This window comes from Lolium rigidum, chromosome 1 (genome assembly GCF_022539505.1).
Source record: "Lolium rigidum isolate FL_2022 chromosome 1, APGP_CSIRO_Lrig_0.1, whole genome shotgun sequence".
NCBI lineage: Eukaryota > Viridiplantae > Streptophyta > Magnoliopsida > Poales > Poaceae > Lolium > Lolium rigidum.
In genome coordinates, this window is record NC_061508.1 from 271,260,521 (window position 1) to 271,277,700 (window position 17,180).

The 17,180-nt window shown below is 44.1% G+C and overlaps 2 protein-coding genes across 2 annotated transcripts; one reads left to right on the plus strand and one right to left on the minus strand.

Moving 5' to 3' along the window:
• The first annotated feature begins 7,316 nt into the window (after window positions 1-7,316).
• On the plus strand, window positions 7,317-11,926 carry LOC124658901 (U-box domain-containing protein 34-like). Its single transcript, XM_047196898.1, has 9 exons — window positions 7,317-7,488; window positions 7,632-7,753; window positions 7,847-7,962; window positions 8,940-9,061; window positions 9,168-9,496; window positions 9,621-9,722; window positions 10,027-10,443; window positions 10,666-11,418; window positions 11,487-11,926. The coding sequence occupies exons 1-9, from the start codon at window positions 7,317-7,319 to the stop codon at window positions 11,667-11,669; spliced, it is 2,316 nt and encodes a 771-aa protein (XP_047052854.1). The 3' UTR covers window positions 11,670-11,926.
• Window positions 11,927-12,078: 152 nt separating this feature from the next.
• On the minus strand, window positions 12,079-15,779 carry LOC124694265 ((S)-coclaurine N-methyltransferase-like). Its single transcript, XM_047227274.1, has 8 exons — window positions 15,572-15,779; window positions 14,842-14,950; window positions 14,177-14,401; window positions 13,667-13,766; window positions 13,467-13,577; window positions 13,017-13,100; window positions 12,841-12,899; window positions 12,079-12,564 (listed from the first exon to the last, which is right to left on the minus strand). Exons 1-8 carry the CDS (start codon window positions 15,762-15,764, stop codon window positions 12,372-12,374), a joined length of 1,074 nt encoding a protein of 357 aa, XP_047083230.1. The 5' UTR covers window positions 15,765-15,779; the 3' UTR covers window positions 12,079-12,371.
• Window positions 15,780-17,180: the final 1,401 nt, after the last annotated feature.

The following is a 17,180-nucleotide window of genomic DNA, read 5'->3' on the forward strand; positions in this document are numbered from 1 at the left end:
ACCCACAAGTATAGGGGGTGTATCGTAGTACTTTCGATAAATAAGAGTGTCGAACCCAACGAGGAGCAGAAGGTGTTGACAAGCAGTTTTGATGAAGGATTCACTGTAAATGCTCACAAACAAGTATTCAGGGGGTTTTGATATAGCAGGTAAATAAAGTACGAGTAAGTAAAATGCGAGAGAAATAATTGCAGCGAGTGGCCCAATCCTTTTTAGCACAAAGGACAAGCCGGTTTGCTTACTTATAATGACCAAACGTTCTTGAGGACACACGGGAATTTAGTCTAGTGCTTTCGCTTCATATAGCTGATTAATCTTCATTGTTTTGATAAGTGTTGTGTGGGTGAACCTATGCTAATGCACCGCCCTTCCTAGGACTAATACATACTTGTGATTATACCCCTTGCAAGCATCCGCAAATACAAGAAAGTAATTAAGATAAATCTAACCACAGACCTTAAACTCCGAGATCCTGCTATCCCTCCTGCATCGATATACCAACGGGGGTTTAGGTTGCTGTCACTCCGGCAACCCCGCAATTAGCAAACAAATACAAGATGTATTCCCCTAGGCCCATAAAGGTGAAGTATCATGTAGTCGACGTTCACATGACACCACTAGAAGAATAACACCACAACTTAAGTATCATAACATTGAATATTATCCAACATAATTCACTACTAACATTTAGACTTCACCCATGTCCTCAAGAACTAAACGAACTACTCACGAGACATCATATGGAACATGATCAGAGGTGATATGATGATGAATAACAATCTGAACATAAACCTTGGTTCAATGGTTTCACTCAATAGCATCAATAACAAGTAGAAATCAATACCGGGAGAGTTTCCCCTATCAAACAATCAAGATCCAACCCTAATTGTTACAGCGGTGATGAGGTGCAGCGGTGGAGATGGCGGTGATGATGATGGAGATGATGGTGATGATGATCCCAATGATGTCCAGCTCGATGACGGTGACGATGGCGTCGATTTCCCCCTCCGGGAGGGAATTTCCCCGGCGGATTTCAGCCTGCCGGAGAGCTCTTTTCTCTCTGGTGTTTTCCGCCCCGCAGAGGCGGCTGTGACTCTTCGCGACTATCCTCTGGAGCTTAGGTTTTCGGGACGAAGAAGTACGCGAAGGAGAGGAGGCCAGAGGGGGTCGTGGGCCCCCTCCCCACAAGGCGGCGCGGCCAGGGCAGGGCCCGCGCCGGCCTATGATGGGGGCCCCTGGCAGCCCTCCTCGTCTCCTCCTTTTGGCTACCTCCGTCTTCTGGAAAAATAGGATTTTCAGTATAATTCTCGTCAATTGCTGATCTTCCGAAATATTGCATTCTGACGGTGCTTTTTCCAGCAGAATCCTGACTCCGGTGCGCGATTCTCCAATAATCATGAAACATGCAAAATAGATAAAATAACATAAGTATCATCTCTAAATATGAAATATATCAATGAATAACAGTAAATTATGATATAAAATAGTGATGCAAAATGGACGTATCAATAACCCACAAGTATAGGGGATCACAACAGTCATCGAGGGAAGTAAAACCCAAATTTATTGATTCGACACAAGGGGAGGTAAAGAATACTTATAAGCCTTAACAACTGAGTTGTTAATTCAGCTGCACCTGGAAAAGCACTAGTAACAGGGGTGATGTGAAAGCAGCGAGTAATATGAGAGCAGATAGTAACAAGTAACACATTAGCGATAGCAGTAATATGAGAGCAATGGCACCGTGAAAATAGTTGATACTACTTCCAATGACATGTAGGAACGAGTATATGATGATGAAAGATGGACCGGGGTTCCCAGCTATCTACACTAGTGGTAACTCTCCAATAACAAGTGTTGGGTGAACAAATTACAGTTGGGCAATTGATAGGATTGAAATAGCATTAAGACAGAACATCAAGATTATTAATCATATAGGCATGTTTTCCATATATAGTCATACGTGCTCGCAATGAGAAACTTGCATAACATCTTTTGTCCTACCAGCCGGTGGCAGCCGGGCCTCTAGGGAATCTACTGGAAATTAAGGTACTCCTTTTAATAGAGCACCGGAGCAAAGCATTAACACTCCGTGAAAACATGTGATCCTCATATCTAAGCCTTCCCCTCCAGTTAACCCAGTTGCTGTCACTCTGGGGCCTCGGGTTCTGGACATAGACATGTGCAAACAACTTGTAGATACAATCTAAGCAATAAGTATAGAGCTTAAATCTAAGATCATGCCACTCGGGCCCTAGTGACAAGCATTAAACACAACAAGATTGCAGCAACAATAACTTCACAAACTTTATAGATAGACTAATCATAATGTAACAATCCATCGGATCCCAACAAACAAAACACCGATTACATCGAGATGAATCTCAATCATGTAACTCATGAGATCATTGTATTGAAGTACATGGGAGAGAGAGTACCAACTAGCTACAGCTAGAACCCGTAGTCCATGGGGGAACTACTCACGGAGCATGATGGAGGCGGTGGCGTCGATGGAGATGGCTTCCGGGGCACTTCCCCGTCCCGGCGGCGTGCCGGAACAGAGATTCTGTCCCCCGAATTGGAGTTTCGCGATGGCGGCGGCGCCCCTGGAGTCTTTCTGGAGTTTCGTCAATTGGTATCGCGTTTTTAGGTCGAAAGGGCTCTTATAGGCGAAGAGGCGGAGTCGGAAGGGCGCCAGGGCTCCCTCCCATAGGCCGGCGCGGCCAGGGTGGAGCCCACGCGGCCCTGTTGTGTGGGGCCCCCCTGGCCCATCTTCGTCTCCCCTTCGGTGTTCTGGAATCTTCCGGGAAAAATAAGATACTGGGTCTTTGTTTCGTCGAATTCCGAGAATATTGCCCGAACAGCCTTTCTAGAACCAAAAACAACAGAAAACAGGAACTGGCACTGTGGCATCTTGTTAATAGGTTAGTTCCGGAAAACGCATAAAAACATTATAAAGTGCGAGCAAAACATGTAGGTATTGTCATAAAACAAGCATGGAACATCAGAAATTATAGGTACGTTGGAGACGTATCAATAGGCAGCTCACAAGATCTAAACATGATAGCACAATAGGAGAAGACAACCATCTAGCTACTGCTATGGACCCATAGTCCAAGGATGAACAACTCACGCATCAGTCCGGAGGCGGGCATGGTGATGTAGAGCCCTCCGGTGATGATTCCCCTCTCCGGCAGGGTGCCGGAGGAGATCTTCTGAACCCCCCGAGTTAGGGTTGACGGCGGCGGCGTCTGTGGAACTGTTCTGGTATTTTGGCTCTCGGTACTAGGGTTTTCGGGAACGAAGGAATAAATAGGCGAAGGGGCAGCGTCGGGGGAGCCAGGGGGCTCCCTCCCCACGTCACGGCGTGGCAGTGGGGCCCCCCGCGCCGCCATATGGGGAGGCCCCCCTGCTGGCCTTCCTCGACTCCTCTTCGGTCTTCTGGAACACTCCGTGGAAAATAGGGCCGTGGGCTTTCGTTTCGTCTAATTCCGAGAATATTTGTAAAACAACTTTTCTGAAATCAAAAACAGCATAAAATAGGAACTGGCACTGTGGCATCTTGTTAATAGGTTAGTCCCAGAAAATGCATAAAAACATTATAAAGTGTGAATAAAACATGTAGGTATTGTCATAAAACTAGCATGGAACATAAGAAATTATAGATACGTTGGAGACGTATCAGCCATCCAGTTTCAAATCCCCAGGGACGCAAATTTGGGTTCTTATAATTTAAAAACAAAATCACTGTAGGGGTTTCCTCTACCGTATTTCTTTTTAAAAAATCCCAGAATTTATAATATTTATGCCTAAACTACATGGACCCTTACTCGCACTCAGAAACCCAGAATGAGATTTGAGAACTAGACATGAGCTTCGCTCTTGCTCCCATGTAGGAAAAAAAACCTCTCCTTGGTTAAAAGTACTAACATTTAGCAAGGCACCTCCTTATCTTTGGTTGTTTTCATCGAGTAAACTCTATTGCTTGGATCTCTTGCTCTCGCATATCTATCTTGGTAATCTCCTTACTGGTAGGAATTGTACCTTGGTTTTACAATCTCTTGCAAGGCATTGAGTCTACCCGTTTGGATCTTTATCTCGCAACTCTATTGAGTTGGTGAAATGAGCCAACAAGAACAACCAGTGTGCTTAGTGGTGTGAGTTCATATCTTCGTATTCTTTGTGTTTTTCGTGTTCATCGCCCTCTCCCTTAATTTCCCCTTCGCATCGTGTTCAACCATGAGATCGGGCACTACAACGTGGCTTAGCCCACATTAACTTTGCTTGTTTATTCATCTTCAGATATCATGATTTTTTGAAAAATTATCCATTATCAGATCCAGGACCTGTTCTACGTCGCGCGTTTTCCAATCCTCAAACTAGTTTCAGTGCATCCATCCCTAATATCCAGTTTCGGGATACGTGAGATCTGCTAGAGTTTCTCTAAGAACCGGTTTTGTTGCAAGGGATTTTGGGGGATTTCAATCCTTTGGAGTTTTTTTTTCTTCTATAGAGTTTGTTTGGTTCATTAGAACAATCTAATAATTCGCATGTAGCTTTATAGGAAAATTTCACTTAGATCCAACGTCTTGATCCCCCCCCCCCCCCTCTTATTTCCAGGACAACTATGACTATGGCATAGCCATTCCTTTAGAAAAAAAACAGTGTGTTTTTTTTTTCTATGAAGCAACCAAATAGCATGTATCAGAAAATTATTGTATTTTCCATTTTTTTTTTGTAGAATTCACCATGGTATGACATCTTATTCCTAGCTTTTTCTTACTCCTGCATTCGTTAAGAGCATCTCCAGTCGCGTCCCCCAAACCGTCTCCCAACAACGTCGGATCGAGCGTTTGGGGGACGTATTTTGTTCGTGCCGTGTTTGGGGGACGTCGCTCCCCACCCGCGTCCCCCAAACACCGCCCTCAAACTTTTTTAAAGGGTTTTTGAAAATACAACCATTTATTAAATATAGCATACAAATAAATATGTTTGCGGAGATTGTGTTCAAATGAAAATACAACAAACAATAAAACAACTAAACAAATGTAATAAATGTGGCTAGATCAAGGTGCCGCGACATTTGCTGATAATCCTTTGATCCTCCACATATGCTCAACGAGATCAGCTTGAAGTTGATCGTGAACATTGCTGTCACGGATCTCTACATGCATGACGAGGAAATCAGCAAAATCTGCAGGCAACTCATGATCAACCTCCGCAAGAGGGCCCTGACACTCATAGGGACCAACATGTGTCCTGGAATGATTCTTGCGGTCATCCTCGATGATCATGTTGTGCATGATCACACAAACCTGCATCACCTCCCACATTTGGTCGTGAGACCAGCTTAGAGCAGGGTACCGAACAATTGCAAATTGAGCTTGAAGCACACCAAATGCCCGCTCGACATCCTTCCTGCAAGCCTCCTGTCGCGCAGCAAAGTGGGAATTCTTCTGACCTGAAGGAGCCGAGATTGTTTTGACAAAAGTGGCCCTTTTTGGATATATTTCATCGGCTAGATAATATCCTTTGGTACATTGGTGGCCATTGATCTCATAGTTGCATGGTGGAGCATAACCTTTCACTAGTCTGCTGAACAGCGGAGACTGCTGCAACACGTTGATGTCATTGTGTGATCCCGCCATGCCAAAGAAAGAATGCCAAATCCACAGGTCATAATCTGCCACAGCTTCAAACACCACACTGCAATATCCATGATGCCATTTGTGTATACCTTGCCAAGCAAACAGGAAGTTCTTCCATGACCAGTGCATACAATCGATGCTTCCAAGCATTCCAGGGAATCCTCTGGCATCATTTTGTGCCATGATCCTTGCAGTCTCTTCCTCAGTTGGCCTTCTCAAGTAGTATTTGCCAAACTTTCCCACCACAGCTCGGCAAAACTTGTACATGTACTCAATGGCAGTAGACTCACTCATGCGAAGGTAGTCGTCCTATGTATCGGCAGGTGCTCCGTATGCAAGCATCCTCATGGCGGCGGTACACTTCTGAATCGATGAGAACCCGGCAACGCCTACAGCGTCGTGCTTGAGCTTGAAGTAGGTGTTGAACTCTCGAACGTCGTGGAGGATATTCATGAACAAACCCTTGCTCATCCTATACCGGCGCCGAAAATTGTTGGCATGTGTTGCGTCATCTGCGAAGTAGTCGTTGTGCAGCATGGTATGCCCCTCCATCCTCTGCAGGGGCTTCGACTTATTTCTCCCCGGTCTTGATCCTCCGCGGCGCGGGCTCTTCCTATTCTCCGCCTCGGCGTCAAGCATGTCCTGGAGGGACGCGATGATCAACAAATGCCCCCAGAGGTCGTCGTCGAAGGCTTGCTCGTCCTCCAGCAGTCAAACAAGCATCTCGTCGTTGCTATCCATGTCTGAAGTAAAATCAATGGTTAAAATAGCGCCGCGGTAGACGGGGCAACGAACAGCGGCCAATCGCGCCTACCTGGCAAGTCGTCGAACACCTTGTGTGCGCGGAGGTGGGGCGGATTTGATGTCGCGTTCTGGGACGCGCTGGCGACGCGGCGGTGGGGAAACGTCCGGCGAGAGTGCCATCCGCGACGACGATGCCGACTCTCATAAGAGATCAGCCGTCGAAACGGCCGGCAAATCCAGCGGCGGCGGAGGGGTGGGAGGCGCGGAAGGGAAGGCACGATGAGAAATAAAAGGCGCTAACCAACGGTTTATGAAAATAGTCACCGACAGGTGGGAGTCCGCCTCGCTTTTCGTTGTGTCTAGCGTGCCCGGAGCGTCCTCTGTAGGGCGGGAACGGCCTCGGAGCGCCAAACACCGTACGCGCCGAACAAAAAAGGCTTTAAAGGACGCGGCTGGAAACGTTTTTTTGTTCGCGCGCCTCAAATCCTTTTTAGGACCTTTGAAATTTTCTTTCTAAATCGTCTGAACCAATAGTGCCCTAGGAATGACTGATACCTAAGTCAATTCGATGTTTGAAGTCTACCTACCTGCCTAGATTACAACGTAAACGGAATATTCTTCATGTCACAGTCCAAACAACCTATTTCTCACGACTGATGAGCCATGTTACCTCGCACACCTTGATTTTCAAATCATTTGTTTTGGCACCACTCACAATCAGCCGAAGTACTGTACTCCCCCTCGTGCTCCCGGAGAAGCCTGGTCGTTACGCTTCCCCGCCGGCTCCATCGCTGCCGACTGCTTGGTCAGTTGACTCCACCTCCTTCTTTGTCGCCGCCACCCACCACCTCAGGTCCAGGCTCGAGTCGTTGTCTTCCTCCTCCTCCGCCGCCGCCGTTGTAGAACAAGGTTCGTTATCGCGGCATGGCCTCCTCGGCCGCCGGCGGAGACCCAGTGGCGGTCGCCGTGGCCGTGCGCGGGGACGGCCGCGCCAGCCGCCGGGCCGCCAGGTGGGCCGCCGCCAACCTCGCCACCGTGCCCGGCCGCGTCGCGCTCGTCCATGTCATCCCGCCCGTCTACTTCGTTCCCTCCCCCAGTACGTTCCGCCGCTTCCTTCCCTCGATTTCCTCCTCTCCGATTCATTTCGCGCGCGCGGTGGTGTGGTGGGGATAGTTAATCAACGGCGAGCTGAAAGCTGGAATCTTTTTGTGTGCTGACTGCTGTGGCCTTGTGGTGCAGCGGGGGAGAGGGTGCCGGTGGAGAGGATGGAGGCGGGGGTGGTGGAGATGTACGCGCAGGACAGGAGGGCGCGCGCGCAGGACGTCTTCCTCCCCTTCCGCCGCCTATGCGGCCGCAGAAGCGTCAGTCCTCCTCTACCCTCTTCACGGTTGCGCTGCTGCTAGCTCAGCGGGTTTGATCGAGCGATTCGTGTCTGAAACCGAGCGTGCGTGCAGGTGGAGACGGTGGTTCTGGAGGGGGACAGCGTCGCGGAGGCGCTGGCGAGGTACGCCGTGGAGTCCGGCGTCCGCAACCTGGTGCTCGGATCCGCCTCATTGCCCTGGTTCAGGAGGTATATATTCCAATTCCTCGTCCACTTTTCGAGTTCAGAAAAGGCTAATTGCGCTTTTGAGAACCCACCGAATGATTGTTGCCATTGTATCGCTTTTGCCCCAAAAGAAGAAACAGAAATGTAAGATATCAGGGGAACAGAAAGGGGGTTACTCCCTTTTGTGGATGGTGACGTGCCTCATCACTCTGTCATGTTTACGCATTTGGATTCAGAAAAGTGATAGATGGATCCATCCACGTACATACATCACGGCATTCAGTTTCATTTTCTATTTACAGAGACTGAATCTATTTTTCTCTCGTTCAAGTTTGGGGAACAGAATATTGTAGGATTAGCTTTCAACGCGTATCTTGGTAAGATTTGTGGAAACAGTAGGCATGTTGATGCTGATTGGTTCCTGTTCGGCTCATAAATTGGAGTTATGCACGATACAATCTGGTCCCAACTTCCAATGGTCGCATTTCTTAGGAACAGTTGGTGGGGGAGTTGGTAGCTTACAGCTTTTTTGCGGAGGGCATCGAGATTATCTCCAGTTCTCGAGTAGCATAGTTGGTTCCAACTGAAAGCTCATGCTTAACTAACTTCTTTTATAAGGTAGGAAATTTGAGTAGCTCAGAAAAATACACATACATTGTCTGTCTCAATAATTCTTTAAGAAAATTATTGATGTTGTTCCTACTCCTAGCAGATTAAAGAGCTTATAGTTCTTTAGTCTCTTCAATGTTGTGCTTGGTGTTTCCTGAATCTATACAATTCCCACATGCATTGCCATAAATACATTAATATAGTAATCAATTTAAGAAAGAATTACTTTCTGGCTGAATTAGAGTTACATATTTCTGCTTCTATAAAAGTTAGTATCATTTATGAACTTCAAATGCATAGCCCAAATTTAGGATTTTTTTTTTGCCTCGTTGATTTCTACACAGTTGTGCCAAATCTATCATTTGTAAGTGCTATGGCTGTTCTGTTTTCAGGATATTTCGGCTCCAAGATATGCCCGCTACTGTTCTAAAAGCCATGCCGTGTTCCTGCAATGTATTTCTTGTGTCCCGGCGCAGATTAACTATAAAATTTGCAAACCAGGCTCAAACAGGCAGTATGTTTTGACATCTTTCTCTGACTTCGTTACATTTCTGTCTGTTTTATTTTACCAAAACAATGCTAATAATTTCATTTTGTCATCAACACTTGTTTTTCTACAGAGGCATACACTTGTGTAAGGATCAAGTCACTTACCCATAGATCATTTTCCCTAATGAAGAGGAACTGGTCGCAAGAAAAACAATCATTACGTGACCTCCCTGATGACGAGGCACCAAAATATTCTGGAGTTAATAGTTCTGACTCGTGCTCTCAGTTGTCCAGTTCTCTTAGCACTTCTACGAATGCTGTTAAAAGTTCAGAAAGTCATGGGAGATGCCTTTTAGGAAACCTTGGTCGAAAGACACCTGGGAGAAGAAGGGACAAAGAATTTGATTCTATTAGTCAACTGAAAGAATTTCTTTATGTATCCTTGAAATCAGTTGAAGAGGTCAGTTGTTTCCGATTGTTCTTACATATGTTGATTTCTAGATGATTTGACATTGATTCTGCTAACCGTGAGGTCGCATGCATCTTCTGATAATGCTAATTTGTGTTCCTATCTTGATTTACAGTCTCAACCTATTGATGACGTAGCAGAACTGAGGAAGGAGTTGCAGGGTACAGCGACGATATATCATGAAGGTAGTGAAGATCTTGTCCATGCTAAGAAAAAGGTTAGTGATTTATGATAGAGCATCTAAATTCTCATCTAACTGAGGTAAATTTATTCTAATGATTGTTGTATATCTCACTGTCTGGTGCCTTCAAAAAATAATTTGGTAACAGTAATAGAAAAAATAGCCCATTGATTCATTGGAAGGAACATTTTTTATTCGAACTTGAACAATTTGATGGATAGAAGGTTTATATCGATCTTCTCAATTAGTTGCAGCCTACATATGCTATCCATTCAGTATTGTTTCCCTTCAGGCAGCAAGGATTTACTTTGTTCTTATCCATTACATCATTATGTTCCAGATCCAGGTACTTCCTAATGAGTGCAGTGAAGATTTGAAGAAGGTGCAAGATGCATTACAGAGGGAGGATTTGAAACAGATAGATAATCGCAAACATTCCAAAGCTGTTAGAGAAGCTGAGGTGGTGAAAGAGGCATTCGTTAATGAGGCTTATTCCAAGCACGAGGCTGAAATAGTAGCTAAAATTATGACTACTGAGAAGGGAAAGACTGTGGATGCTCTATTGTCGACAGAGAAAAGTTGCAGGCGTTACTCGAGACATGAAATAGAACTCGCTACTGATTACTTTTCTGATGCAAAGAAGATTGGTGAGGGGGGCTATGGGATTGTATACAGGTGCACCCTTGATCACACTGAAGTAGCTGTCAAGGTTATCCAGCAAGATTCCAGGGACAAGATTAATGAGTTCTTTAAAGAGGTACTTCCATTTATATATATCCTTTAATCTTCTCATAAGAGCTAAACAGTGTCTTGTCTAGGTTAGTTACTGAGGTAGTGAGGTTTCTAGCGGTAGGTTTTGCTGGATCATTTATACTATGTCATCAATACCCACAAAGAGAGGGTAAACATAAGAGATTTAACGTTTCGTATCGTGGATGATGAAATTATTGAGCGCTTCAATCTTTTACTTATCATGCAGGTTGAGATTCTAAGTCAGCTTCACCATCCCAACTTGGTTTTGTTGCTTGGTTTTTGTCCTGAAATTGGATGCCTTGTATATGAATACATGGAGAATGGAAGTCTAGAAGATCAACTCAGTAACAAGAAAGGCTGCCAACCACTGCATTGGTTTCTTCGCTTCCAAATAATATTTGAGGTAGCTCGCGGGCTTGCTTTCTTGCATGGAACTAAACCAGAGCCCATTGTGCATCGTGACCTGAAGCCTGGAAATATCTTGCTGGACAAGAACTATGTAAGCAAAATAGGCGATGTAGGTCTGTCGAAGCTCATATCGGATCTTGTACCAGATGGTTTGACAGAATACAGAGACACCGTCATCGCTGGCACACTGTATTACATGGACCCCGAGTACCAATTAACTGGGACGGTTCGTCCGAAATCGGATCTTTTTGCTTTGGGGGTCATCATTCTTCAACTACTAACCGGAAAGCTTCCGCATGGGCTGATAGTTAGTGCAGAAGAGGCGATCCAAAAAGGAATGTTTTCTGATATACTTGACAAGTCTCAAAGTGATTGGCCAATAGCCGAGGCAGAGATGCTGGCAAAGCTGGGGCTGCATTGCACGGCGCTAAGATGCAGGGACAGGCCTAACCTCGAATCGGAGGTGCTTCCGGAGCTCGAAAATATTCTAAGTAGGGTTACCGCTTCTCCTCCAAAGCTAAGAAGCCCAGATGTAGCTGTGCCAAGCCACTTCATCTGCCCTATACTGCAGGTAAAATTCGCGAGGAACTTACCATCAGTTCAACTATTGCTCTAGCTCAACAAACTACTTGGACGCAGGAGGTGATGGATGATCCTTACGTTGCTGCTGATGGGCACACCTATGAGCACAGGGCAATCAAAGCTTGGCTCAAGAAACACAAGACCTCCCCAATTACGAAACGCAGGCTTCCGAATCTGTCCATAATTCGGAGCAATTCTTTGCAAGAGGCGATACAGCAATGGAAGCAGACATCTAGATGATTGATTTGCTTGTGGTTGTATATATTTCTTTTTTTCGGTTATGATTTTTGGTTCCACTGTAAAGAAAGAGATAACTGTATATCATCGTAGAGAGAAGACTTGGTTCACTAACTGATTCATTTTGCCGGCTTACATTCAGAGCAGGTTCAGCCTAAATGGCTTCCTGCTATTAAGAGACATGAAATAACTACCGAATCTGGAGTACCCAAGTGCTAGCGTGACATGTTTTTTCTTCTTTTGGAAGTTCTACGTATGATGCTATATGTGTTCTCATCAACCATACCTTGACGCAGCTGAATTGCATCCTCTTGATTATCTGGGGTGAAAACAAGGTTCAGATATCCTTCAGAATCATCTGATCAGAGTATCCCATAGAACTCTTTGCCCTTTCAGCCTTGCTCTTCTAAGATGATACGCATAGTGGTCTATATCTGAGTTCCCAGTTATGTACATCGTTCAGGCTCAAATGTCTTCTCATGCTTGGAAACTATAAAATCTTCGGGCAACTATTTGTTGACAGATATTGCCAGCACCAGTATGCTAAAATATGATACCATTGAGGTACATCTTACTAGGTACAACTAAATTCAATGAGTTAACTACTCAATGAGGTACACAGGAAAAAAAAACATTATTTGGGTACAACCTGCGGTGGATTCTTCTCAACATACAATTATACTTTGAAATGTGCAGTGGCAACATCTACTTCTTTCGGAACAAGTGATGTGCAACCATCCATTCATCACCATTGTTATATCCGAAAAGTTCAGCGACTGAGATGAAGAATGTCCGCCAATAAGCTATCCATTTGGTAGCTGATTCCTTCCCATAAGTTTTCTCAAAGATTGGCCTTATGGTGGTTATGTTCTTATCCATAAGCTTCAGCCACTCCTCACTGCAGGTAGACATTGAATGTGAAATTAGCATACTGTGACCTTGCATTGTATAAACTCTAGCAGTTCACAAACTTTTATTGTGTACCAGTAGCAAAATGAAAACCAGGAAATTGTACAGCAATTCATTGACAGTTCGCAGCATATCATAGTATTATAATATCAAGATCTGAAAAAAAATTTATTTTCCTACCTAATCAATTAATCTAGTGCGAAATCATGTCGAAACACAGTGAGTAACAAGGATAGGACACTTTGAAACCTGGGAAAGGCAATACCTAGTTCTAGCATAATGTGTGCCACTGACAAGCCAATGATTGACCATAGATACATCTTCCTGCAGGAATACTCAGTAAATATCAACATTCATATTTGATCAATGGCCAGCCAACCAATATATATATTTGTCCAGTTGCATGACGCATGTCAAGAGGACGGTTCATTAGATACAAACCTGAAAGTAGAGAAGGAGATTTGCTGATGGCATTGTTCCTCCAGTGAAGAAATACCTTGTAATCCAATCATCATCATTCTTGTCCTGTTGAAAATATGATATTCGGATTCACATGAGAATTAAATTACAGCATACATTTAATTATACAGTTCTCAACAATACTTAACGAGTCTGCTTCAGACCGAGACAGACTTATTTCACTTTTGCAGCAGTGAATAAAGAGTAAATTCTGAGGACATTAGAGGTTTGGTAATAAACAATTTTACCCCAAGGAATTGAATATCAGTGGGAATAAGATTGTTAGAAGTAACTTCACATATCCCGTACGTCAGGGAATATAAATAGAGCAACATATATGAGAGGTAGCACCATAATCCATATAATAGGAAACCTATTTCAGATGAAAGCCAAGACCAAACCACTTGCAAAAATACAGTCTTACTGAAGTACCTCAAAGTGATACGCAAATGTCTTGTGGCAGAAGTAGTGAACAAATAATAAGGTATCCTCTTTCATCCATCCAGATATCTTTTTAAGAAGTGCCTTGTAGTTTTTCATGTGCTGCACAACAGGTCCATTACAGACACTCTTTTACTTTGTGAAATCACAAAAGGGGCCAAAACCACAGAAAATTTCAAGTTGAGTTATACCTCAAACATTTCTATGGATATGATCCTGTCAAAAGAACGCTCCATCTCAAACTTGCTGATGTCTGCTACAATTATCTCAACATTCGAGAGCTCATTTTCCCTGTAATAGAAAAGAAGTGGTATACACAAAAGTATTAGTGCAGGAAAATGAAAAACATTGGGCCAAATGGTAGCAGCAAATCTGTCAGCATGTCTAGGAAAAGAGAAGGTTGATGCATGTGAAAGATCATCTCTACTGACTGCTGATTGTTACGAAGCCAAGGGCAGATGAAAGAAATAAAGAAGGCACATATGGCATATGTTGATCATGCTCTTAAACAGCTCATGGATATAACTAGAATTACAAAACCAAAAACTTCAAAAAAGAACATGACGAAATGAAGTCAAATCGAGCCATCATGAATATGTTATGATGCCAATTTAAAATGACAAGCGGGACAAAAGATTGACACTAGATGGCAGAAGAATGCACTCATCAGGCATTATCAGAATTAAAACCGCTGCACTTACCTACACCTCTCTTCTATAAAAGCTTTTTGTGTTGTTGAGTTGCATATCCCTGTAATGCTGCAGTTCCGATATTTCTTTGCTATGTACACAGAGAGGGATCCCCATCCACATCCAACATCAAGAATGCTTTGACCATCTTGCACTTGAGCTCTCTCACAATACAACTCCAACATCGCAACCTCAGCATCTTCTAGGGTGCTTGAATCATGAGGGAAGTAACATGAACTGGAAAAAATGTGATGTATATATGTGAATAAACGAAAAAATCAAGAGGCGCATCTTTACACTAATAAAAAGAGTTACACATAATAGCTTTTACTCTCTTTTTTGAAAATAGCTTTTACTCATGTATAAGATTAGAAGATACTCCCTCCATCTCAGTTTACTAGTCTTCCCCGTATTCCTAGGTCACCAATTTGACCTATATAATTTAAATTATATAATACAAAAATTATATCATCAGAAAATAGAACATCTAAACTTTCTAATGATATAATATTTATAACATATAACTAATGCTAACTTGATGAAATTTGCGACCTAGGGGTACGCGCACACCTAATAAACTGTGAGGGAGTACAATATTTCATCTAGCACCTTTTTTTTACACTAAACAATTAGCAATGCCACCAGTTCTGATACTAGTATAGTGTCTGAAGCGGAACCTGTATTTCAAGTGTTTTCCAAGCACTAGCTTGAAGAATGTGGTCGGCAACTCGTAGTGTTGGGTTTTAGCTTTGTCCGTTTCGATTGCAATGGGCATGCCTTCAAGAGCTGCATCACAAATCAGACTCTACACTGTCAATGCAATGATATCAAACCCACAATTAACTATAAGCAGAATTAAACGCTATCGCATCTAACCAGAGACAATAGCGGTAGCCTATCATGAAACCGTAAGTCGCACATCACATTATCTGGCCAAACAAATTTGAACTCGATTTTTTCCAGAGAAGTATATAACATGCCGGCAGATCTTCAATGGAATTGCAGAACTACATTGGATCGCAATGGTAATACCTAATGCATCACTGTTTCAGTTCGCAAATAGATAAAGTTCCTCACAGGGACACAGCGACACATGGAATGGAGCACCGAATGGAACCACAGGCAACCAACAACGACCGTCTATGCTGCAATTCACGTACTAGAAATTTACCAAAAATCACACCTTTTTCTACACAAAGTCCCCACTCTTTTTTTTTCTGAAGGAAAGGGGTCTCCCCCAGTTTCATTAGCGAAACTTGACAGAGTTTTACAGTGTAATTTACTTATTTTACATACAGTTCCCACTTTGCAGGGTAACCACCTCCCCGTTCCCGAAAAATCATCCTAGAATTGCGCGGCACGGTAACTGGCCAGAAAGATGCTGCATTTGGGATGGACGGTGCTTACAGTGCGCGAAGAGGACGAGGTCTTGCAGCTGGAGCGGCGCGGAGGGGAGGTAGCCGAGGCGGAGGCGCTGCGCGAGCAGGAGGCGCGTGAGCCGCCGGGTGACCGCGTCCGGCAGGAGGTTGCGCTCCAGCGCCGCGAGCGCGGACCGCGCCGCCGCCTCGTACGCCCGCTCTACCAGAACCGCCGCCGCCATCTGCTCCGCTCCCGGCGCTCGGCTGCTCTGGATTTGGATTGGACTTTCTTGGACTGGTGCGTAATCCAGTAGCCTAATTGGCCTGTCAATGCGCAGTTCTTGTGAACGTCAAGCGTACACGTCTGTCTGTTGGATAATGTAGCATGGGAAAAACGTGACAGCGGATGGGATCGCTTCGAGGTTCAAACTGTCGTCACGTCCAAACGAGATGCAATTTTTGTTATAAAAATACTCCAACTTGTCATTTTTATTAATTAGCAAAAGGGTGAAAATTGATCAATTAATTAACGGTGAAAACTAGGATTAATTTATCAGAAACTTTCACAGTGGCTGTCGTGGAACCTTACAACCCAATGAGTCCATGACCATACCTTGCCATTGTCCATGCCAGGTTAGTCCAAGAAAGCTCGGTGTAAAAGAACTAGGCCTAGGCTTGGCCCAGTTACGGTGGGCTGGACCTTTTTTTAAAATGTCGGCAACATGCAAACTACGATTTCGAAAGTGGGCGTTGTGAGGATCAACGAACCAGACCACAGTGGCCTCGAGGACACGTTGAAGAGTCATCTATTGCACCCTAGTCACGCCCCCGACATCGTTGGACTTCATAGCCATTGTCAAGCAAGACCATACAACAACCACCCAGTCTTCTGCTTGTCTCTCTGGCAGATGCACAACTCTAAGAATGATACCCACAAGAGATGATACGATGCCAAAATTCTACTTTTGTTCGATCACATGGGTCTAGGGTTTCCCCCGAAGTTGTCAGGGGAAGGGGTGAGAAGGAAGGAGTGTGCATCACCTCGAGGAAGCCTTGAAGAAAGAATTGACGCCTGAATCAACCGAGAGGAACACTTTCACTGCATTTTAATTCCTAGACCTCCAACCATATGCATCATCCAACCATTGGCAATCCTCTTCCGATTTAATCTAGGTGGATCCAATGCATGAATGTTGTTGTCACACTAAAGTGACACAAACTAGGGCCCAACCGAGCTCCTTGTCACTTGTCACCACCAAAAGTGCATGGAGCCCTTGTGGTTTTGGTAATTAATGACAGTCTCTCATGATTTTAGTGAGTTATATTTGAAGGGCTTTTCTGACAATGCTTGAAACCCATTTGTTTGATTCAGGGTTGTATGGCATGAAGATAATGATATACGTTGATTTCTGACATCAAGATTACTAAACTGATGAGATGAGTATGATTAGATCAACGGAGATGAAGTTATTTTGTGGTACTCAAATAAATTATTCTCTAGCTTATGAGTTAATCCAAGGTGATCAACATCTTGGGAATATAATTACAAGAGAAGGATTCAATACATGGCTTCAAGACAAGGGCATACATGCTCATATACTTAGCCATGGTTGATCAACGCGCTTGTAGCATCCAATCAAGTGAAGAATTATTCATGT